The sequence below is a fragment of the Mus musculus genome, chromosome X (genome assembly GCF_000001635.26).
Source record: "Mus musculus strain C57BL/6J chromosome X, GRCm38.p6 C57BL/6J".
NCBI classification, from domain to species: domain Eukaryota; kingdom Metazoa; phylum Chordata; class Mammalia; order Rodentia; family Muridae; genus Mus; species Mus musculus.
The window spans coordinates 145,308,582-145,332,439 of record NC_000086.7 but is presented as its reverse complement, the minus strand read 5'-3'; the positions used below and the strand labels follow the sequence as shown (position 1 = coordinate 145,332,439).

The window sequence follows — 23,858 nt, the reverse complement described above, 5'->3', positions numbered from 1 at the left end:
GTAGGAATTAGCAAGCTGTAGTAATACAAATCAGAATGACAGCTTACATGTGGAAGGCCTAGGACTTGAAACTAGTGTCTCCCCCCCCCCCCCCCCCCGGTTATCAGGTCACCTGCTTTTACAACTATAATTGGTTTTGCTTTGTTTTGTTTTATCTTTGTTTGTTTGTTTGTTTTTGTTTTTGTTTTTTTCATTAGTGTTGCTACCAGAAACAGGTACATCTAAATCACAGGGAGTTTTTTTTTTTCCATTTTTTTATTAGTTTTAAGAATGCATATTCTTGAGTTGGTGGTGGCTCACAACCATCGGTAGTGAGATCTGACACCATCTTCTGGCGTGTCTGAAGACAGCTACATGTGTACTTACATAAATAAATAAATAAATAAATCTTAAAAAATGAATATTCTTGGACTACAACTGAATACCTAGTGACAAGCCCAAGACTCTGCATATCTTTCTGCTAATAACTATAAAGTTATTTTATATAAAATAACACGAGAATTACAGCTTTTACTATGGTAATTTTCATACACATCCCTATGGCATCCCTCCTCAATTCTATCTTTGGACCCTTCCTTTTCTACATGGCTGTCCATCTATATTTTGTCCTGTGTATAAACTTTAAAAATTTGGTATCTTAGATGAAGGAAAAAATGTGACATTTGTCTTCTGAGTCTGGTTTATTTAATTTCTCCTAATGACATCTTCTTCATGGCTGAATAAAATCCCATTGTATATATATATGTGCTATGTTTTCTTTGTCCAGTCATCTGTTGATAAGCATCTGGACTGGTTCCATAGCTTGGCTACTGTGAATAGTGCTGCAGCTAACCAGGGGTGCACGTATCTCTGTAATGTGCTGACTAAGAGTCCTTCATGTGTATAGCCAAATGCACTTTTTTATTTTAGCTTATTTTTAAATTTTTCTTTTAAATTATTATGTTAAAATATATGCACTATATATTTTGATCATATACTTCCCCTTGCTCAACTCCCCCTATATCCTCCCCAACTCCCTACCCACTCAACTTCATATTCTTTCTCTCTCAAATAATCCTGCAAAGCCAAAAAATCACTACACACACATATCAAAAGGAACAAAAAAAGAAGCAAGACAAACATATCAAATGTACATTTTTTCAACATTTTTTAAAATTAGGTATTTTCTTCATTTACATTTCAAATGCTATCTCAAAAGTCCCCCATCCACTCCCCCTCCCACTCCCCTACCTATCCACTCCCACTTCTTGGCCCTGACATTCCCCTGTACTGGGGCATATAAAGTTTGCAAGACCAAGGGGCCTCTCTTCCCAATGATGGCCGACTGACTAGGCCATCTTCTGATACATATGCAGCTAGAGACACAAGTTCTAGGGGTACTGGTTAGTTCATATTGTTGTTCCACCTATAGGATTGCAGGTCCCTTTAGCTCCTTGGGTACTTTCTCTAGCTCCTCCATTGGGGGCCCTGTTATCCATCCAATAGCTGACTGTGAGCATCCACTTCTATGTTTGCCAGGCCCCAGCATAGTCTCACAAGAGACAGCTATATCAGGGTCCTTCAGCAAAATCTTGTTGGTGTATGCAATGGTGTTAGTGTTTGGAGGCTGATTATGGGATCGATCCCCGGGTATGGCAATCTCTAGATGGTCCATCCTTTTGTCTCATCTCCAAACTTTGTCTCTGTAACTCCTTCCATGGGTGTTTTGTTCCCAGTTCTAAGAAGGAGCAAAGTGTCCACACTTTGGTCTTCGTTCTTCTTGAGTTTCATGTGTTTTGCAAATTGTATCGTGTATTTTGGGTATTCTAAGTTTCTGGGCTAATATCCACTTATCAGTGAGTATAATCACAAAAGAACTCAAATGTACATTTTTAATCAGTTGTTACTCTCTTACAAAGTTGCAGGTTCCAGCACTAGCAAATGGCTTCCCTCTTGCTAGTTATAATCCCAAATAGACAAGGACAACTGTTGGGGTCAATCTAATTGCTACAATAAAATGTATTGAGACTAAGAGTCAGTCACAAGTCAAATATGTGCATAAAGTGTGTTTACATTCTATTATACTTAGCATCTAAAAGACTCTACAAGGGATGGGTATTGAGGCAATACCCATGTGTGTTGATGTGTGTTGGGACAGGACCCATGCATCACAAAGACATCTGCTTTGTTGCTATGTACCTCTGCAAAATTGCAAGATAATCCCTTCAATTTGGCAGTATTTTAATGGACTAATGGTCAACTTCGTAGCTTTTCAGCTGTTATGAAAACAAAGTGAGGAAGCAATTAGAGGAATATCGTTAGAAATTGGGAGAGGAGCTACAGGAAAATGCAGTTGTTTAACAATAACAAATCTTAGCTGAGTACTTGAAATACATGCCACTTGATATGTATTAATCTCCTTTGCCATTGGAGTGTCTGCTTAGGATATAGTATTTTTATGCTTTCCATTTTAAAATGGAGGTAACTGAGACAGAGCAAGTAGCTTGTCGAAAGTCAGGTGGACTTTAACTGAGTTCTTGGCAGATTCCAGAACATGTTCTCCTAAGCCATGTTATTTTGTCCAGATCTCATGCATTCAAATTTCCTAAGCATGGTAGAGATTTTCCTCCTAAAAGGCAGTCATTCTTGAAAAAATGAATTCTAGAATAATAGAGCCTGTAAGGGCTTACTTTTTTTTTCAATTAGAAACTTCTTGCTACATAAACTTGTGAATGCAGATGTAATATCTAAAGGTCTTCTTCTATGCAGGATTTTATGACAGAAGAGGTGGGAGGGTAGACAATGAGGAGGGAAATGATGTGAATGTAGTACTTATATATGAAGTTCTTAAAATAAAAAAAATCCAAAATAAATTAAAAAAATAAACACAATGTCTTAGAAAAGATGCCATAATTATACCAGCTATTCAGAATTATCTCACAACTTGACTGAGAAAGTTCCTTCAGAAGGCCAGCTATTTCTAGAGAGAATAGAAAAAGTCCGTTTGTCTTTCTTCATCTACCTGTGTTCATGCCTGCCTGCCTGCCTGCCTTCCTTCCTTCCTTCCTTCCTTCCTTCCTTCCTTCCTTCCTTCCTTCCTTTCTTCCTTTACATTTCAAATGCTATCCCAAAAGTCCCTTCCTTTCTGCTCTCTCTCTCTCTTTCCCTCTCATTTTTTTTCTTTGAGATAGGACTATATTCTATAGCTAAAGCTTACTTCCTATGTAGCCCAAGCTACTTAGTCATTCTGAATTCCCTGCCTCAGACGCCAAAGGCTATTAGCAAGAGCCACCACACCCAGCCTCTCAGTCTTATTAACTATTCCTATTGCAACAGAAAAGGACTCAATTCTCCTTTTCACTTTTGTCTTTATCCATGGTGTGCACTCTGAACTATCTCATCGTACAGCATTTCAGTTTATCGAGGGTGAAAGGAAGGGTCTTGTTCTATTGCCCCTGGATACATTCAGAAGTCTGGTCTCTGAGTGACCAGTTTCATTTCCTGGAAGACTATAAGACAGATAGGAATGTTTTCTAACTTTAAGATTTCCATTGAAGGGGGGGGGGTTAAACATTAATGAGTGTCAAACCTTTCTTTAGTCTCCAAAGTTCTTCTCACTGTCAGGAAAGTTCTTCTTTCCATTTTTAAACCCTTTTTGATATATGTTAAGATCCTTAATTTCTCTTATAGCATCACTGGGGACAGAGAAAAGCTGATTACCATATGCCAGACAAACTCAGTTGCTCAATTAAAGATGCTCATCAGGCAAATTGTGCCGTTTGGACTTCCTAGGATGTTTATGATGAAGAATGAGAAATGAAGGTGACATGAAGCCAGAAGTCTGTGAGTGGCCTTTGTGTCACTGTCCAGCTCAATCCAGGATTCAGGAACTTACAAATTTGACATTTAGTCACCACTACTCACACATCTGCTTCCGTGTTCTGGTGTCCATTGCTTCCTGCCAGTACATACTTTACAGGTGGTCTTGAAATCAGGAAATGTGAAATCGGGACCAGAAACCTACCTAGAAGAAGTGACACTACTTGCTTTACCAATTGCTTTTCCTAACTTACCTGGATTGGGATCATAAATTGTGCCTTTAGCTTCACAGAAACTTGATTCCCTTACCTGGTCTTTGTTTTTATCCCGTGTCTGTGCTATCTGCTAATTATCTTAGGAGTTCTATGTTTTGTTTTGTTTTGTTTTCTCTTACCTGCTTGTGTTTTCTTCATACTTTAGGACGGGATCTCCCCAAGTTGTTGGGCTAGTCTCTTGAACATGCCATGCATCCCAGTGTGAAGCATAATTCTCCTACCTTAGGTTCCCAAAGGACCTAGATTACCATCATGCACCATCATGCATTGTATGTTTCTTAATTAAAATGTTGAGAAGTCAAAATCTAGTCCTGCTTTTCTTGAGGTCTGGCTGCAACGGCACCCAGAACTGACCAACCAATTAAGTTGGTTGCATTTTGTGCCATGGGGCAGTTTGTTCCAAATTACTGAAGCTAAAGGCCTGGCAGGACATGGGTTATAAAGTGTGAATCAGGTGCTCCTAGAATAGAATGGTGGCAGGTAAACCCAGACTTATAACTGTGGCTTTTAGAATAAGATTGTAATTAAAATTCCATAGGCTTTCCCTATAATGACAAAAAAACCAATGGGAGACCATCAAATGGGTTTGTATTAATTCCTTTTTTTTCTGTGAAAAAATAGCCTACAACAGCTTAAGGAGGTTCATTTCTGCTCACAATGAGAATCAGTGGCACTGAGAACTCCCCTCCAAGTGGTGGTTGGAGTGTGAAGTCACATTGCATGCTCTGTTAGGAAGCAGAGAGAGATGGATGCTCCTGTTCGTTCTTTCTCCTCTTTACTTGCTCCAGCACACTGATGCATAGAAATGCTGTGATCTATATCCACAGTTTCTCTTCCCATCTCAGTTACCTCTCTGGAAAGGGCCACACAGATATGCCCAGCAATGTACCTTTTAGGTGACTCTCAGTCCCACCAAATTGACAGGCAAAGTTATTCATTGCAGGGACATAGATGTCATAGGAGGGAAAGAGGCTTGGATTTTGGTTGAAATAATATTTTGAAAAAGAGAGAGTATAGGGCCCTGTTTACCACATGAAGCCTCCTCAACATGGATGCAGTTTGGAGCTCTGCTCAGTAGCTTCATGGAGAGTTTGCTAGAAGGTCTCATAGTGATACCCTGCATGAAAACAAAGAAAAAATGGCTATAAGAATAAAATGAATCTTAGTTTCCTACACTATTCTGTCTTTGAGTTGAGCTCTCTCTCTCTCTCTCTCTCTCTCCCTCTTTTTTCTCTCTCTCTCCACTACCTATGGTATGACACAGGAATCCTGTTGAATTGACAATATGATAGAAATCAAGCATTTTAGAGTAAAAAATGTCAGGCCTTCTTTGGGAAGGCAGAATTAATGTGAAGCAGCCCAGGGTAGATGTCAGGATGACAGGAAAACTGCTCTATTTTTCTACATGTGCCTGTGCTTTTCTTTCCAGGGCTGCTGATAAGCGCAGGCTGTGCATTATATCCTTTAGGATGGAACAGCCCGGAGGTAATGCAAACATGCGGGAATGTCTCCAATCAATTTCAGTTAGGTAAGGCTGGATGGCCAGAATGGCAGTGATGGCTTATGGGGAAAATGGCTTCAAACGTTTACCTCTTGTGGAGTCCTCTGTGACTAATGGCACTTGCCTGCATTTGTCCTGCTGTCAGCATGTAGGAGGTAGTATGTTCGCCTGAGTTCTTTTGCTTTTTTAAACTTGTAGGGGATGGCTTTAAAATTCCCCTTTGTTAATTCTCTTTCTATGTGATTTATACATTTTTATCCAGGCTCTTTTGGCCAGTGTAGAGGAAGTAACTATAGAGTAATTTGAAGTATGTGGCATGCAGACAAATTTTTGGTATGTGCTATTTTCTATCACTTACCTGAGGAGAAATATAAAAGAATGGGGCAGAAAAAGAGAGATTCATTCTCAGAATTCATATTTTCTTGCTTTCCTCTGTGTGTTGGTTAGAAGAGAGCAAATGCAATGTTTATAATACTTAAGATGGATTATATCCCAACCAGTGAGGATAGCAGAGAAGAAATGGGTAAAGGATCAACTTCTGGAGAAGACACATACATACAAAGAAACATATCATAAATTTATCCCTTATGTTGAACCTAAATTTGAATTTAAGGGTATCTATGTCTGTGTGAATAGGACATCAAACTAAGGAGAGGACTTTGGGAGTGGAGGAGGTCTAAATGAATGATTAAAGATAAAAGAATGATAAAAGAGCAAGAAGAGATAGTGGAATGTTTGAACCATGAAGACAGGAGACAGAATGACCGTCAGGGAGGAAGAGGACTATGGAGAGGAGGAAGACTGTGGGTGAGGAGTCTAAGTACAAAATATATTGATACATATACATGAGAAAATGTAACCATGAAATCTACTGCTTTATATATTAAATACATAGTAAAAAGAAAAAATACTTCAAATACAATTGATAGTTTTACACACACTGCCCTAATTAAATCTCACTAAGTCTCCAGCAGAAGAAACTGTTACCTGTAATTTACATGTTTTCAAGGTTATACACACCCAAAATGGTGATTGTATATGAACACTATATTCATTATTGTATTTTATTCTCTTTATGTAGTAGCATTATTTTCATCTTTCCAATAAGTTTTAAGCTCATATCATGAGAGTCATGGAGAGAGCCCATTAGGCAGTTAATCTATGGCAGTGATTCTCAACTTGCTGCCCATTGATAATGTTGGCTTGCAAAGACTCTAATTCTAAATAATGGTGAGCATCTCAACCCAAGTACTTTTAGATTTTCTGAATTTGTCACAGAAAATTCCACATTCCAGAAAACCTCCAGTTCTGAGCAGTCTTTGCTGCTTACACCACTCTTTTTAAATTTAATTTTATTATTATTTTTTACTTATTAACTTTATATGCCACTCACTGCCTTCCTCTCTGTCATGCTTCCCCCCCACCCCCGCATGATGCTTCCCCCTGCCTCCTCTCCTTTTCTGAGCAGGTGCCCCCCTCCAGGTATTCTCCCACCCTGTTGCTTTTCATCTTTGCAAAGCTAGGTGCTTCCTCTCCCACTGAGGCCACATTAGACAGCCCAGCTAGAAGAACATATCCTACCTTCAGGGAACTGCTTTTGGGATACCCCCATTCCAGTACTTCAGAACCCACATGAAGATCAAGATGCAGATCTGCTACACATGTGTGGGGAAGCCTAGGTCCAGCCCATGTACAATCATTGGTTGATGGTTCAGTCTTTGAGAGCCCCAAGAGTCTATGTTAGTTGACTCTGTTGGTCTTCCTATGGAATTCCTATTCTCTTCGGGGCCAGCAATCCTTCCTCCTATTCTCCCATAAGAGTCCCCAAGCTCCATCTGCTGTTTAGCTGTCGTCTTCATCTGTGTGAGTGAGCTACTGGGTGGAGCCTCTCAGAGGACAGCCATGCTAGGCTCTTTTCTGCAAGCATAACAGAGTATCATTAATAGTATCAGGGATTGGTGCTTGCCCATGGATGAGTCTCAAGTTTGGCTGGTTATTGGTTGGCCATTCCCTCAGTCTCTGCTCCATCCCCTGTGCCTGCATTACTTGGAGACAGGATAAGTTTTGGGTTGAAAGTTTTGTGGTTGGCTTGATGTCTCTATCGCTCCACTGGGAGTCTTGGAGCCAGGCAGATTTTAAAAGCTTACTGGGCAGTATTCTTAGCTAATGGATGAGGTCCAGCTTCACAGAAGGAACACTTCTCAAGAAAAGTAATATGAAGAATGATTGAGGAAGATAGTCCAACATCTGAGCACCCCCGCCATACACATACACACAAACCTCAAAGTTCATTCAGTACCATATATTTATATATCTGTTTCGTTTGTAGTACATAATATATAATCATTTATTCATATTTGCCCATCTGCTTTCCTTACTGGGATGGATGTGCTATGATGGAAGAGACTTTGGATGCACACACACACACACACACACACACACACACACACACACACACACACACAAATGATGCTTTTTTGCATGATACTTTACACTGAAAGAAATCTGCTCTTACCTCTTCAAGCTAAAGACAATGAATCAGAGGCCAAAAAACCTGATCACACAGTACAAGTTTCCTGACCTAACACCTGTGTGTTTTCAAGTGAGGATTCAAAGGTTTTGTATCACTTCTTGAAGGAACAGGGACTATCATGGTGCCAAATTAGAGTGTCACTGCTGTGACAAGGAGGACAGTTTCTTTTTTTTTTCTTTTTTTTTTATTAGATATTTTCTTCATTTACATTTCAAATGCTATTCTGAAAGTCCCCTATACCCTCCCCCATGCCCTGCTCCCCAACCCACTCACTCCCATTTCCTGGCTCTGGCATTCTCCTGTGCTGGGGCATATAATCTTCCAAGACCAAGGACCTCTCCTCTCAATGATGGCTTACTAGGCCATCCTCTGCTACATGTGCAACTAGAGACACAGCTCTGGGGGGTACTGGTTAGTTCATATCGTTGTTCTTCCTATAGGGTTGCAGACCCCTTTAGCTCCTTGGGTCCTTTCTCTAGCTCAGGAGGACAGTTTCTATAAGTGATAATAGTAGAGGAGATTCTTACATCAATTGGGAAAATATTAGGAAGACCTCGCTAACAATCTGTGGTTTTTTAGAAGAAAACTGAGAGATTGGTAGAATTAACCAGGAGAAGTTCAGGAAAAAGAGAGTGCTACACACAGAGACAGGACAATATTCTATACATTGGAAATTACTTAGATATTGGAGAACTGGAAGATCAGTGTTGCTCACTCAAGCTGAATGAGTGACAAGAAGTATAATAGATGACCAAACGGTTGTGAGGGGAAATCCAACTTTATAGAGTTTTGTGTTTTATCTTATCTGAAATGGGAAGCCATTGCATGATTTTATGAAGGACAGAGACAAGATGTGATTTACACCCTCGAAACGCTCTTCTGACGGAGTTACAGAGAATCATTTTGAAAGTTATGGCAAAAGTGGAAGAGTCAGTTAGGAGGATAGTCTTAGACCAGGCAGAAAGAAAAAAGCCCAGGCGTGGGCTCTCTGAATAAAGTAGACTGATTACAAATATTCCTTATCAGCATCATTTGAAGTGTTAATATGGATGGAGAAATTTCACAATGCTCCACCCCTAGATGAAGGGGTAAAGGCAATTAATGGCTGCCTAGAGAGGGAGAGTTCATCATTTTTTTTTGGTGGGGTGAGCTCTCAGTAGGGTGTCCAATTCCATGTGGTCAGTTCCCAATACAATACATACACACACAAGCATTGAGAGGTTGTATTTATATATGTATATGTATATATATATGTATATATATATACATATATATGTATATACACACACACACACATATACACATATATATATATACACACACACACACACACACATATAAGCATGCATAAAACAATAAAAATTATAAAAGGAGATCCTGAATTTGATGGGGAATATAGAAGGAGAAGGAGAAGAGGGGGAAGAAGATGATAGAAATACAACAGTCGTATATGTAATTTTTTTAATGAAAAGTATATTTGTCCCTTGCATCCTCAGGTTAGTTTTTTTTTTTAATATTTGGATTCAGTCAAGTATGGAAAAATCAAATTTGATAAAAATTCTGCATGTACTACAGATGTATATTTTTCATTATTTATCTATAAATAATGGAGTACAGCATCTGCTTACATAAAATTTACATCGAATTACATATGATAAGTAATCTAGAGATGACTGAAATATACATAAGGAATGTATGATTCCTATCAAGCTCCAATGCCATTTTATATCAGGGACTTGAATATCTGTCAGTTGTGTGTAAGTTGCTAGACCTAATCTTCAGTAGACTGTGAAGGACAGGAGTGCATTTTAAAAGGTTCCATCCATTGTGAAAGACAATAGGATTGGTGTGGGTAGGAGAAGACTAGAAATGGAAGACAATAGAAGTTTCTGTGGTTGGTACTGGAAGAGGAAAAGGGAGTCTCGGTTCGGACATTTGTTAGTTGTGTCTATTAGCCTAAATGTGAATGTCAAACCAGCGGCCTCACTCAGGAGTCTGTCCATAAGGTGAGGAATTTGGAGTTCTTAGCATGTGTATAATATGGCTACAAACAGGACTGTGATAACAATGACTAGCACCTTGTGAAGGTGTAGTTTACAAACAGGTGAAGTTACCTTTTTTTTCAATCAAGATAGCTTTAGTTCTTATTTTATTTATTTTATTTTCATTAGATATTTTCTTTATTTACATTTCAAATATTATGCCTTTTCTAGTTTCGCCTCTGAAAATCCCCTATCCTCTCACCTCTCCCCCTGCTCACCAACCTACTCACTCCTGCTTCCCTGTCCAGGCTTTCCCCTACAATGAGGCATAGAACCTTCTCAGGACCAAGGGCCTCTCCTCCTATTCATGTCCAACAAGGCCATCCTCTGCTACATACACAGCTGGAGTCATGGGTCCTTCCATGTGTCCTCTTTGGTTGGTGGTTTAGTCCCTGGGAGTTCTGGCGGGTACTGGTTGGTTCATATTGTTGTTCCTCCTATGGGGCTTCAAGCTGGTGAAGATCTGCTCAGCTGTGGAAAATGAGTAAAAAGAAAGCTTCTTCTAAGTCTTGGAAATTCCCAGCACATAAAATTAGTGAGTACATAACTGAGCAGTGGTGGTACATGCCTTCAATCCCATCACACAGGAGGTGGTAGCAGTTGAATCTCTTGAGTTTCAGCCTCATCTACAGAGTGAATTTCAAGGCAGCCAGGGCTACAGAGGGAAACCCTGTTTCAGTGAATAAAAATACCTATGTGGCATTTACTATCCATAGTTACCCATTATATCTTGGCATCAATCTGCTAATTAGCCTGTGTCTTAATATATTTTGTCTTCCTACAACAGATTACTCATTACTGGATAATATATAAAGACAAAATGTTTAACTTGGTATAATGTCAGTGTCTGAATGTATCAAGACATGGTGAGGAAGCAGAAAATGAATTGGGTTTGTACAGAAAATTTGTGTATGTATGCAAGGACAAAGAGAGCAACTATGGCTCTTTTCTGGCAACCTGCTCTTTCTTGGTAACTAGTCTGGGCTCTGGAGACCTGACATAGTGCTTTGAAACAGCATCCACCCACTTATGTTGGTGGAGCTCCCATTACCCACTAAGCCTCATCTCTTTTTTTTTTTTTTTGAACATGAAATTTCATTTTATTTCTGTGATTTTTATGACAATCTTTGAAGACTAGTTTTCCATAAGTACACTTTAGAATATATTATGCTTAGTAATCATTAGAATTTATAATTTTATACTATATAATAAAAAATGAAGGCTACTATAATGTAGACAGATGCAGGGATTAAAACTGAATTTAGTTCCCACTTCTGTTACTTGCTTGTACAGTAAAAAAAAGTGAGGTTAATTTCTCTGTTATTAGGGATGGAATTGGATTTTTAGAGTTTTTTTTTTCTTTCCATTTTTTATTAGGTATTTAGCTCATTTACATTTCCAATGCTATACCAAAAGTCCCCCATACCCACCCACCCCCACTCCCCTACCCGCCCACTCCCCCTTTTTGGCCCTGGCGTTCCCCTGTTCTGGGGCATATAAAGTTTGTGTGTCCAATGGGACTCTCTTTCCAGTGATGGCCGACTAGGCCATCTTTTGATACATATGCAGCTAGAGTCAAGAGCTCCGGGGTACTGGTTAGTTCATAATGTTGATCCACCTATAGGGTTGCAGATCCCTTTAGCTCCTTGGGTACTTTCTCTAGCTCCTCCATTGGGAGCCCTGTAATCCATCCATTAGCTGACTGTGGGCATCCACTTCTGTGTTTGCTAGGCCCCGGCATAGTCTCACAAGAGACAGCTACATCTGGGTCCTTTCGATAAAATCTTGCTAGTGTATGCAATGGTGTCAGCGTTTGGATGCTGATTATGGGGTGGATCCCTGGATAAGGCAGTCTCTACATGGTCCATCCTTTCATCTCAGCTCCAAACTTTGTCTCTGTAACTCCTTCCAAGGGTGTTTTGTTCCCACTTCTAAGGAGGGGCATAGTGTCCACACTTCAGTCTTCATTTTTCTTGAGTTTCATGTGTTTAGGAAATTGTATCTTATATCTTGGGTATCCTAGGTTTTGGGCTAATATCCACTTATCAGTGAGTACATATTGTGTGAGTTCCTTTGTGAATGTGTTACCTCACTCAGGATGATGCCCTCCAGGTCCATCCATTTGGCTAGGAATTTCATAAATTCATTCTTTTTAATAGCTGAGTAGTACTCCATTGTGTAGATGTACCACATTTTCTGTATCCATTCCTCTGTTGAGGGGCATCTGGGTTCTTTCCAGCTTCTGGCTATTATAAATAAGGCTGCTATGAACATAGTGGAGCATGTGTCCTTCTTACCAGTTGGGGCATCTTCTGGATATATGCCCAGGAGAGGTATTGCTGGATCCTCCGGTAGTACTATGTCCAATTTTCTGAGGAACCGCCAGACGGATTTCCAGAGTGTTTGTACAAGCCTGCAATCCCACCAACAATGGAGGAGTGTTCCTCTTTCTCCACATCCTCGCCAGCATCTGCTGTCACCTGAATTTTTGATCTTAGACATTCTGACTGGTGTGAGGTGGAATCTCAGGGTTGTTTTGATTTGCATTTCCCTGATGATTAAGGATGTTGAACATTTTTTCAGGTGCTTCTCTGCCATTCGGTATTCCTCAGGTGAGAATTCTTTGTTCAGTTCTGAGCCCCATTTTTTAATGGGGTTATTTGATTTTCTGAAGTCCACCTTCTTGAGTTCTTTATATATGTTGGATATTAGTCCCCTATCTGATTTAGGATAGGTAAAGATCCTTTCCCAATCTGTTGGTGGTCTCTTTGTCTTATTGACGGTGTCTTTTGCCTTGCAGAAACTTTGGAGTTTCATTAGGTCCCATTTGTCAATTCTCGATCTTACAGCACAAGCCATTGCTGTTCTGTTCAGGAATTTTTCCCCTGTGCCCATATCTTCAAGGCTTTTCCCCACTTTCTCCTCTATAAGTTTCAGTGTCTCTGGTTTTATGTGAAGTTCTTTGATCCATTTAGATTTGACCTTAGTACAAGGAGATAAGTATGGATCGATTCGCATTCTTCTACATGATAACAACCAGTTGTGCCAGCACCAATTGTTGAAAATGCTGTCTTTCTTCCACTGGATGGTTTTAGCTCCCTTGTCGAAGATCAAGTGACCATAGGTGTGTGGGTTCATTTCTGGGTCTTCAATTCTATTCCATTGGTCTACTTGTCTGTCTCTATACCAGCACCATGCAGTTTTTACCACAATTGCTCTGTAGTAAAGCTTTAGGTCAGGCATGGTGATTCCACCAGAGGTTCTTTTATCCTTGAGAAGAGTTTTTGCTATCCTAGGTTTTTTGTTATTCCAGATGAATTTGCAAATTGCTCCTTCTAATTCGTTGAAGAATTGAGTTGGAATTTTGATGGGGATTGCATTCAATCTGTAGATTGCTTTTGGCAAGATAGCCATTTTTACAATATTGATCCTGCCAATCCATGAGCATGGGAGATCTTTCCATCTTCTGAGATCTTCTTTAATTTCTTTCTTCAGAGATTTGAAGTTTTTATCATACAGATCTTTCACTTCCTTAGTTAGAGTCACGCCGAGATATTTTATATTATTTGTGACTATTGAGAAGGGTGTTGTTTCCCTAATTTCTTTCTCAGCCTGTTTATTCTTTGTGTAGAGAAAGGCCATTGACTTGTTTGAGTTAATTTTATATCCAGCTACTTCACCGAAGCTGTTTATCAGGTTTAGGAGTTCTCTGGTGGAATTTTTAGGGTCACTTATATATACTATCATAACATCTGCAAAAAGTGATATTTTGACTTCCTCCTTTCCAATTTGTATCCCCTTGATCTCCTTTTGTTGTCGAATTGCTCTGGCTAATACTTCAAGTACTATGTTGAAAAGGTAGGGAGAAAGTGGGCAGCCTTGTCTAGTACCTGATTTTAGTGGGATTGCTTCCAGCTTCTCTCCATTTACTTTGATGTTGGCTACTGGTTTGCTGTAGATTGCTTTTATCATGTTTAGGTATGGGCCTTGAATTCCTGATCTTTCCAGAACTTTTATCATGAATGGGTGTTGGATCTTGTCAAATGCTTTTTCTGCATCCAACGAGATGATCATGTGGTTTTTGTCTTTGAGTTTGTTTATATAGTGGATTACATTGATGGATTTTCGTATATTAAACCATCCCTGCATTCCTGGAATAAAACCTACTTGGTCAGGATGGATGATTGCTTTAATGTGTTCTTGGATTCGGTTAGCGAGAATTTTATTGAGGATTTTTGCATCGATATTCATAAGAGAAATTGGTCTGAAGTTCTCTATCTTTGTTGGATCTTTCTGTGGTTTAGGTATCAGAGTAATAGTGGCTTCATAAAATGAGTTGGGTAGAGTACTTTCTACTTCTATCTTGTGAAAAAGTTTGTGCAGAACTGGAATTAGATCTTCTTTGAAGGTCTGATAGAACTCTGCACTAAACCCGTCTGGTCCTGGGCTTTTTTTTGGCTGGGAGACTATTTATAACTGCTTCTATTTCTTTAGGGGATATGGGACTGTTTAGAAGGTCAACTTGATCCTGATTCAACTTTGGTACCTGGTATCTGTCCAGAAATTTGTCCATTTCGTCCAGGTTTTCCAGTTTTGTTGAGTATAGCCTTTTGTAGAAGGATCTGATGGTGTTTTGGATTTCTTCAGGATCTGTTGTTATGTCTCCCTTTTCAGTTCTGATTTTGTTAATTAGGATTTTGTCTCTGTGCCCTCTAGTGAGTCTAGCTAAGGGTTTATCTATCTTGTTGATTTTCTCAAAGAACCAACTCCTCGTTTGGTTAATTCTTTGAATAGTTCTTCTTGTTTCCACTTGGTTGATTTCACCTCTGAGTTTGATTATTTCCTGCCGTCTACTCCTCTTGGGTGAATTTGCTTCCTTTTTTTCTAGAGCTTTTAGATGTGTTGTCAAGCTGCTAGTATGTGCTCTCTCCCGTTTCTTCATGGAGGCACTCAGAGCTATGAGTTTCCCTCTTAGAAATGCTTTCATTGTGTCCCAAAGGTTTGGGTACGTTGTGGCTTCATTTTCATTAAACTCTAAAAAGTCTTTAATTTCTTTCTTTATTCCTTCCTTGACCAAGGTATCATTGAGAAGAGTGTTGTTCAGTTTCCACGTGAGTGTTGGCTTTCTGTTATTTTTTTTGTTATTGAAGATCAGCCTTAGTGCATGGTGATCTGATAGGATACATGGGACAATTTCAATATTTTTGAATCTGTTGAGGCCTGTTTTGTGACCTATTATGTGGTCAATTTTGGAGAAGGTACCATGAGGTGCTGAGAAGAAGGTATATCCTTTTGTTTTAGGATAAAATGTTCTGTAGATATCTGTCAGATCCATTTGTTTCATCACTTCTGTTAGTTTCAGTGTGTCCCTGTTTAGTTTCTGTTTCCATGATCTGTCCATTGGTGAAAGTGGTGTGTTGAAGTCTCCCACTATTATTGTGTGAGGTGCAATGTGTGCTTTGAGCTTTACTAAAGTTTCTTTAATGAATGTGGCTGCCCTTGTATTTGGCGCATAGATATTCAGAATTGAGAGTTCCTCTTGGAGGATTTTACCTTTGATGAGAACAAAGTGCCCCTCCTTGTCTTTTTTGATGACTTTGGGTTGGAAGTCAATCTTATCAGATATTAGGATGGCTACTCCAGCTTGTTTCTTCATACCATTTGCTTGGAAAATTGTTTTCCAGCCTTTTATTCTGAGGTAGTGTCTATCTTTTTCTCTGAGATGTGTCTCCTGTAAACAGCAAAATGTTGGGTCTTGTTTGTGTAGCCAGTTTGTTAGTCTATGTCTTTTTATTGGGGAGTTGAGACCATTGATGTTAAAAGATATTAAGGAAAAGTAATTGTTGCTTCCTGTTATTTTTGTTGTTAAAGTTGGCATTCTGTTCTTGTGGCTGTCTTCTTTTAGGTTTGTTGAGAGATTGCCTTCTTGTTTTTTCTAGGGCATTGTTCCCATTCTTGTATTGGTTTTTTTCTGTTATTAACCTTTGAAGGGCTGGATTCGTGGAGAGATAATGTGTGAATTTGGTTTTGTCGTGGAATACTTTGGTTTCTCCATCTATGGTAATTGAGAGTTTGGCTGGGTATAGTAGCCTGGGCTGGAATTTGTGTTCTCTTAGTGTCTGTATAACATCTGTCCAGGCTCTTCTGGCTTTCATAGTCTCTGGTGAAAAATCTGGTGTAATTCTGATAGGCTTGCCTTTGTATGTTACTTGACCTTTTTCCCTTATCGCTTTTAGTATTCTATCTTTATTTAGTGCATTTGTTGTTCTGATTATTATATGTCGGGAGGAATTTCTTTTCTGGTCCAGTCTATTTGGAGTTCTGTAGGCTTCTTGTATGTTCATAGGTATCTCTTTCTTTATATTTGGGAAGTTTTCTTCAATAATTTTGTTGAAGATGTTTGCTGGTCCTTTGAGTTGAAAATCTTCATTCTCATCCACTCCTATTATCCGTAGGTTTGGTCTTCTCATTGTGTCCTGGATTTCCTGGATATTTTGAGTTAGGATCTTTTTGCATTTTCCATTTTCTTTGATTGTTGTGCCGATGTTCTCTATGGAATCTTCTGCACCTGAGATTCTCTTTCCATCTCTTGTATTCTGTTGCTGATGCTCAAATCTATGGTTCCAGATTTCTTTCCTAGGGTTTCTATCTCCAGTGTTGCCTCACTTTGAGTTTTCTTTATTGTTTCTACTTCCCTTTTTAGGTCTAGTATGGTTTTGTTCATTTCCACCACCTGTTTGTATGTTTTTTCCTCTTTTTCTGTAAGGACTTCTACCTGTTTGATTGTGTTTTCCTGTTTTTCTTTAAGGACTTGTAACTCTTTAGCAGTGTTCTCCTGTATTTCTTTAAGTGATTTATTAAAGTCCTTCTTGATGTCCTCTACCATCATCATGAGATATGCTTTTAAATCTAGGTCTAGGTTTTCGGGTGTGTTGGGGTGCCCTGGACTGGGCGAAGTGGGAGTGCTGGGTTCTGATGATGGTGAGTGGTCTTGGTTCCTGTTAGTAGGATTCCTACGTTTACCTTTTGCCATCTGGTAATCTCTGGAGTTAGTAGTTATAGTTGACTCTGTTTAGAGATTGTTCTTCTGGTGATTCTGTTACCGTCTCTCAGCAGACCTGGGAGACAGATTCTCTCCTCTGAGTTTCAGTGCTCAGAGCACTCTCTGCTGGCAAGCTCTCTTACAGGGAAGGTGCGCAGATATCTTGTTTTTGGACCTCCTCCTGGTCGAAGAAGAAGGCCCAAAACAGGGCCTCTCTCAGAAGCTGTGTTGCTTTGGCAGTTCCCAGAAGCTGTCAGCTTCTGTGGTGCAGACTCTCACCTGTGCAGACTAAAATCCTAAGTTCCAGGGAGTCCTGGAACCAAGATGGTGACCGCTGCTCCTGAGGCTGAGGCCGTCTCCCGAGCCAGGCGGACACCTGTCCTCTGGTCCAGATGGTGGCCGGTTGTCTGCGGCCCGCCCAGGCTGCTGCCTCAGCGGCTCTGTGCTTCTGCTCGTCCCAGAAGCTGTCCTGTTCTCTGGCGCACCCTCTAACCTGTTCAGACTAATTTCCTAAGTTCTCTAAGCCTCATCTCTTAACGATCCCACTACCTCATCACTGAGTGTGAGGACCACATTTTCAGCACATAATTTTCTTGGGGGACAAACCGTATCCAGAATAGCCTTTTTGTTTTCACATGGGTCTTGTGCATATTGTCATAATTCTTTGTATTCATTCTCTGCCTATAGATATTGCAGTCTTCCCGCCTACCCCTTGTTGCAATGATCCCTAAATGTTGAGAGAAGGGCATTTAGCTAAGCATTCTGAAAGCTCTTATTCTCTGTATGAGAGGAGGTGGATATAAAGTGGCACCCCTAACCAAGGGGCTATTGACAATTAGTAGCTGATAAGAGATGGGGAGTTGTTTGTCTTTAAGGTTTTTGCCATTGGTAGGTAGATCATGTTCCTGTGAAAAGGGTACACAACCGTGAATATATGGGAACCCCAAATTGAACTTAACAGGTGAGGAAAAAAAGACTATACAACATTGGGTGAGTAGGAAAGGGTGTATGGATCTGGACAGGGTTGGAGGTAATGAATATGGTAAAAACTCATTGCACAAAATTTTCAAAGAACTAATAGAAATTGATTAACCTGCAATAACTGTATAAAATACTTTCATTGTGACAGTTCGTGCACGCGCGCGCGCGCGTGTGTGTGTGTGTGTGTGTGTGTGTGTGTGTGTGTAGCATAAGAGGATTTTGGATCCCAGGATACCTTGAAGTTAGAGCTACAGGCAGTTGTGAGGCAATAGTTTGGTGCTGGGACTTAGATCCAAGTCCTTTTGAAGAGCAGCCATTGCTCTTAACCGCTGAGCCATCTCTCAAGCCCCTGTAGTGTACACTAGAAGCTTCATTTTACAGAAATGGAAAGCAAGGTTAAGAGAGAATGACTAACTTGCTTAAAGTTATTTATCTGGTGGAGGAGCAGAGCTGTGGTTCTAGTCCTATGAGTGTTGCCCATGGAGAACCATTCGATTGACATTTCAGCAATGATTGAACTACCTCGTTTTCTTGAACAATACAAATCTGGTTGGTGGGATACAGGGTTGAATTATTCATTTTAATTTTATTAAATAAATGCTTAATTTTATTAATGTAATTTATTTTTATTAATTTAAATGTGAAAGCTCCAATGTGACAGGTAGTGATCATGTTGCAAGGCATAACTTGGGAATCTCTGAACTTAATTGCTATGTTCCTCTGCAGGGGAACACTCTGCACCAGACATGCATGTGGTACGCAGACACACAGACAGAACACACACACACACACACACACACACACACACACACATATATTAAAATTCCAAAAGTATTAAGAAATTGAGGTCACAAAAGAGAGTTGGGGAGTATGCCAAAAGGGTGTGGTTATTTTTTTATTGCTGTTGAAAATTTGTATTCATAGACAGTTTGACAATGGCAACTTATAAGAAGAACATTCATATAAACAAAGCTGTTGGACATAATAAGGAAAATGACGGTGCTGTGTGTAGACACCTCTTTGAAAATATTTTGTTTGGCTGCATTTGTAGCTCATTGGTAGTGCTCTTGCACATGGATTTGATCTCTACTACTATAAAATAAACAAACTCATACTTGAAGTTTTCTGTTTAAAAATTCATTCTTAAAAATTGACAAACTGCTGCCATGGGGGAGAACTGAGAATTCTGAGTAGTATCTGGGGTGACAGGATGAAGAGAATCTTTTTCTAAAATGGTGAAATGCTTGAATATTGGAGGGAATGATCTTATATTAGGCAGAATGTGGTACATGAGCAGTGAAGATGAGTTTTTCTTTTAGGATAGTAAAAAGAAATCCAGAGAAGAGACTTGAACACTTAACTAATACATAGTTCAGCTTTGTTAAAAATTTCAAAATCCTCTCAAATTCAGAACTACCATTTCCCATACTCAATAGTGCCCATAGGCAGAAACATACAAGTAATTCCTAGTAAGAAGTTACAGAATCTAAATACTTCTAATAGAATATAGCTCTCTCTCTCTCTCTCTCTCTCTCTCTCTCTCTCTCTCTCTTTTTTTTTTTTTTTTCGAGACAGGGTTTCTCTATAAAGCTCTGGCTGTCCTGGAACTCACTTTGTAGACCAGGCTGGGCTCGAACTCAGAAATCCACCTGCCTCTGCCTCCCGAGTGCTGGGATTAAAGGCATGCGCCACCATGATATAGCTCTTCTTAATGAAAAGACTAGTATCAGAACTCTTAATCCTTAGGTATGTTCTATAGTGTCTTGAGATGAAGCATATCACTACAGTTTCATACTCCAAAAGGATACAGAGCATTGGCTTATAAAACCAGTCGGATTTACAGCGGAGTTAAAAGATGAGTTGAGGTAGAAATAGGAGGGCAAGTACCAGTTTACTCTGATATCTTTTTGCTTACTCTTTTAGTTTTGTAAGATGATAGCCCATATGAAAGTATAAATAATACTCTTTTGGGTTACTCTTTATTATTTATGTTTATTTTAAAACATCTTATGACAAACAAAATTGTACTAAACTTTCATGACAATTAACAAACAGAAGGAAAATGTATGCATAGCTGATCATACCATGCTGTTGTTATAATGATGTAACCTTGGAACATGTAAATTGGTTTATGGAAAGTTATTCAGCAGTTTATTCGGTGAGTTGAGGAAATTACACATTCCTTGTTTGCTGTGTGATATCATCTTCATCGTCGTCATCCTCCTCCTCATCATCATGATCCCAGTATTAAAATGAAAGTAGTATTCTCATGTGTGATTAGGCCTTTTTACCAACTTGACTAGATTTAGAAGTATCTAGGGGACATATATCTCTATGCAAGTCTATGGGGGTGTTTCAGAGAGGCTAAACTGAGGAAGGAATATTCACTTTGCATGTAGTGGAGTCATTCCCGCAGGCCGGGGTCTTAGCCAGAATAAAAAGAAGAAAAAAAAAAGAGCCAGCCAGATGAGTCCCAGTATTCTTATATGTGTGTCCTGATCTACCTACTTGTGAGCAAGCTTTCTGCTGCCAAGATTTCCCCCAACACGAGGGACTGTATCTCTTGGAAATTTGGCCGGAGCAAAGACAAAAGTGTGTATGTAATGTCTTGTGCTTTAGTTTTCAGAAAAAGAATCCATTAACAGATAAAGATATCCTATATCTATAGGACTTCCTTAATTTTCTACTTCTAAAAATTCTCTGAACAAATTTTCTAACAACCACAGGTACTTAGAAATTAAAAAAAAGATATATGTCAAAAACTAATAAGAAATAAGAAATCAATTTATTACTTAAAAAACCTTTGATGTACCAATTATTTATTTACCATTTAGTAAGAAGAAAGCAAATTGGTATACTAATGAAATGATGTGCTTGCTAAACGTGAAAATTAAATATTGGCTGAATATTGAGTATGAACGTATTTATAGCATCTTCCATAGTTTTCATTTGATTGGTATTTTGCTTTTGTAATTATCGGTGCTGGGAGGACAAGTTCACATAAATATGGAGTACCAACCTGTTAGGGCCACTTCAGAAGCTACCGCAAGTGCTGTGTTAAAGTCAAGCCAAAATTCACTGACTTTTTCTAAAATTTAATTCATCAACTCAAACAGCAGTTTTTATTTTTATGCTTTGTTGCTATATTATTTATTTATTAGGCACATTTTTTTCCCTACAGTATGTTCTGACCATAATTTCCTTTCCTGTGTCTCCTCCCAGGTTCTCCCCAGAACCCTGCCCATCCAACTCCATGCCTTCTCACTCTCTTTCTTTAAACAACAAGCAAACCAATAAAAATTAAAAACAAACCAAAATAAAACATAAAACAGACAAACAGAAAAAAAATCCTCTAGAAACAATACACATGTAGACACATGCACACACAAATATCTCATAAAAAATCAAACTTGGAAACTATAATAGATAAACAAAAGATGGTTAGGGCAAAAAAAATGCCTAAACAAAACACGAGAAAAAAGGTTTTCATATGCAGGGATCCATCCCATAATCAGCTTCCAAATGCTGACACCATTGCATACACTAGCAAGATTTCGCTGAAAGGACCCAGTTATAGCTCTCTCTTGTGAGACTATGCCGGGGCCTAGCAAACACAGAAATGGATGATCACAGTCAGCTATTGGATGGGTCACACGGCCCCTAATGGAGGAGCTAGAGAAATTACCCAAGGAGCTATAGGGAACTGCAACCCTATAGGTGGAACAACAATATGAACTAACCAGTACCCTGGAGCTCTTGTCTTTAGCTGCATATGTATCAAAAGATGGCCTAGTCGGCCATCACTGCAAAGAGAGGCCCATTGGACTTGCAAATTTTATATGCCCCAGTACAGGGGAACGCCAGGGCCAAAAAGGGGGAGTGGGTGGGTAGGGGATTGGGGGGGTGGGTATGGGGGACCTTTGGGATAGCATTGAAAATGTAAATGAGGAAAATACCTAATTAAAAAAAATACCACTGAGTTTGTTTTGTGCTGGACATCTACCGCGCATCCTGTGGTCTGACCTTAAAGAGCAATTTGTATACCCAGAGAGGCTTTACAGACAAACACTGCTTAGTCCTTTGTGAGTAGTTATCAGTTGGAGATGGCTTCTGTGGTAGGGATGGGACCTCAAGTTCAGTTCCCTCTCTGTGCTGGGATACCATCTGTTTGGACTTGTGTAGCCCCCGTGCATAAAGGCAGCAGTTTTTAAAATCCAACTTTACTAACACAATCCAATCCAAAGATATACTATTTCAATGCTTATATACTAAAGAATGACAGTAGGGGAATATTAAAAGATTCTGTTTTCCTTAATTTAATCACTGTTTCTGCAAGATCATCAAACTTTGCATGTATAGTAAAATCCTTGTAATTTATAATATACGGCAGTACTGAATCCAAGCCCATGTTCCAGGTTGTGTTTATTGCCATCACATGGTGTGAGGTGAGAGAATGCACAGTACTAAATGCACCATGTTGTAAATTCAGAATCATGACTGCACTGAAGTTGCACGATGGAGCCTGGTCAAGGTGCTGCCAGGAACACCTCAGATTCATTATAAGTGTGATTTTGAATTAACTTGTGTCCGTTGTGCATTCAGAAACCATTTGTTCTTGCTAAGGTTTTCATTACCCTCCCATATTTTGTTACATGACCCCGTAGGGCCGTGGGCAACAGCTTTAGAATCTGTGGCCTATATAACATGAAAAATAAATTCACAGGTTAGCAGTGCTGGACTTGTCTTCAAATGTGAGCCCCGCCACTTACTAGTTGTACAAATCTGGGCACACTCCTTAACTTCTCAGTATTTCATCAATGGGGATTGTTAATAGTATTGATTCTTGTAGGATTGGGGCGATAGAGGAAAGTCACCATTAGATACAAGGCACAATGCTGCATTAATGCAACTTGTTATTGTCAGAGTCCCTTTGGAGGAGAGGCCCCAAACTTTCAGAATGGAGACAAGAAAGGAAAGGCCCATCCATCTTGACCAAGGTTGGTGATAGAGGATAACCAAAGGTCATGTGTGTGTTCCTTGTAGTTCCTTTCTCTAGTGGTTCATTTCCCTTGCTCTCTTAACATTTCCGCCCATTCTGGACAGTTCAAAGCCTTTTATGGTGACTTGGGATTTGACCTTCCAGGGTTCAGTTTCCAGGAATTTCCTGTTACCTTTCGTTTCTTTCAGTTTTCTTTTTAAAATTTTATTTATTTATTTATTCATTTATTCACTTTATATCCTGCTCACTGCTCCCTTCATAGTCACCCCTCCCACAGTCCTTCCCCTATCCCCTTCCACTGCTCTTCTGAGCAGGTGGGGCCCCTGGGTATCCCTCACCCTTGCACTTTAAGTCTCTGTGAGACTAGGCACTTCCTCTCCCACTGAGGCCAGACAAGGCAGCCTAGCTAGAAGAACATGTCCCACATACAAGTAACAGCCTTTTTGTGGACAGTCTGCTGTGCTCACCAGCACACAGCTGGCTTAGCAAGCATCTTTGCATCCACAGTGGGGCAGTAGAGTGTGGGAGAAGTCAGCCTGACAAGGGTAAACTGCTTATTCTGCTTTCAGTCTTCCTAGGCTTGCTTGGGCACATCACTTCCCCACTCTGAGACCTGGCTTCTCTGTTTTCATGTACAGAGCACTGTACTAGGTGGGTGAGTAGCCGGGTTACTAGCTCCAGTAATAA

The 23,858-nt window shown here is 39.6% G+C and overlaps 1 protein-coding gene across 5 annotated transcripts in view; it reads left to right on the top strand.

The window, feature by feature from the left end:
- The window catches only part of Lhfpl1 (lipoma HMGIC fusion partner-like 1), an 82,034-nt gene that overhangs the window by 39,953 nt on the left and 18,223 nt on the right, over positions 1–23,858 (top strand). For 3 of the 5 annotated variants that reach the window (XM_006528801.3, XM_006528800.3, NM_178358.4), the window contains exon 3: positions 5,503–5,601. The exons of the other annotated variants lie outside the window; for them this stretch is intronic. In XM_006528801.3, the coding sequence (XP_006528864.1) occupies positions 5,503–5,601 (99 nt within the window). The remainder of the gene's footprint in view (positions 1–5,502; positions 5,602–23,858) is intronic. 5 annotated transcript variants of the gene reach the window in all.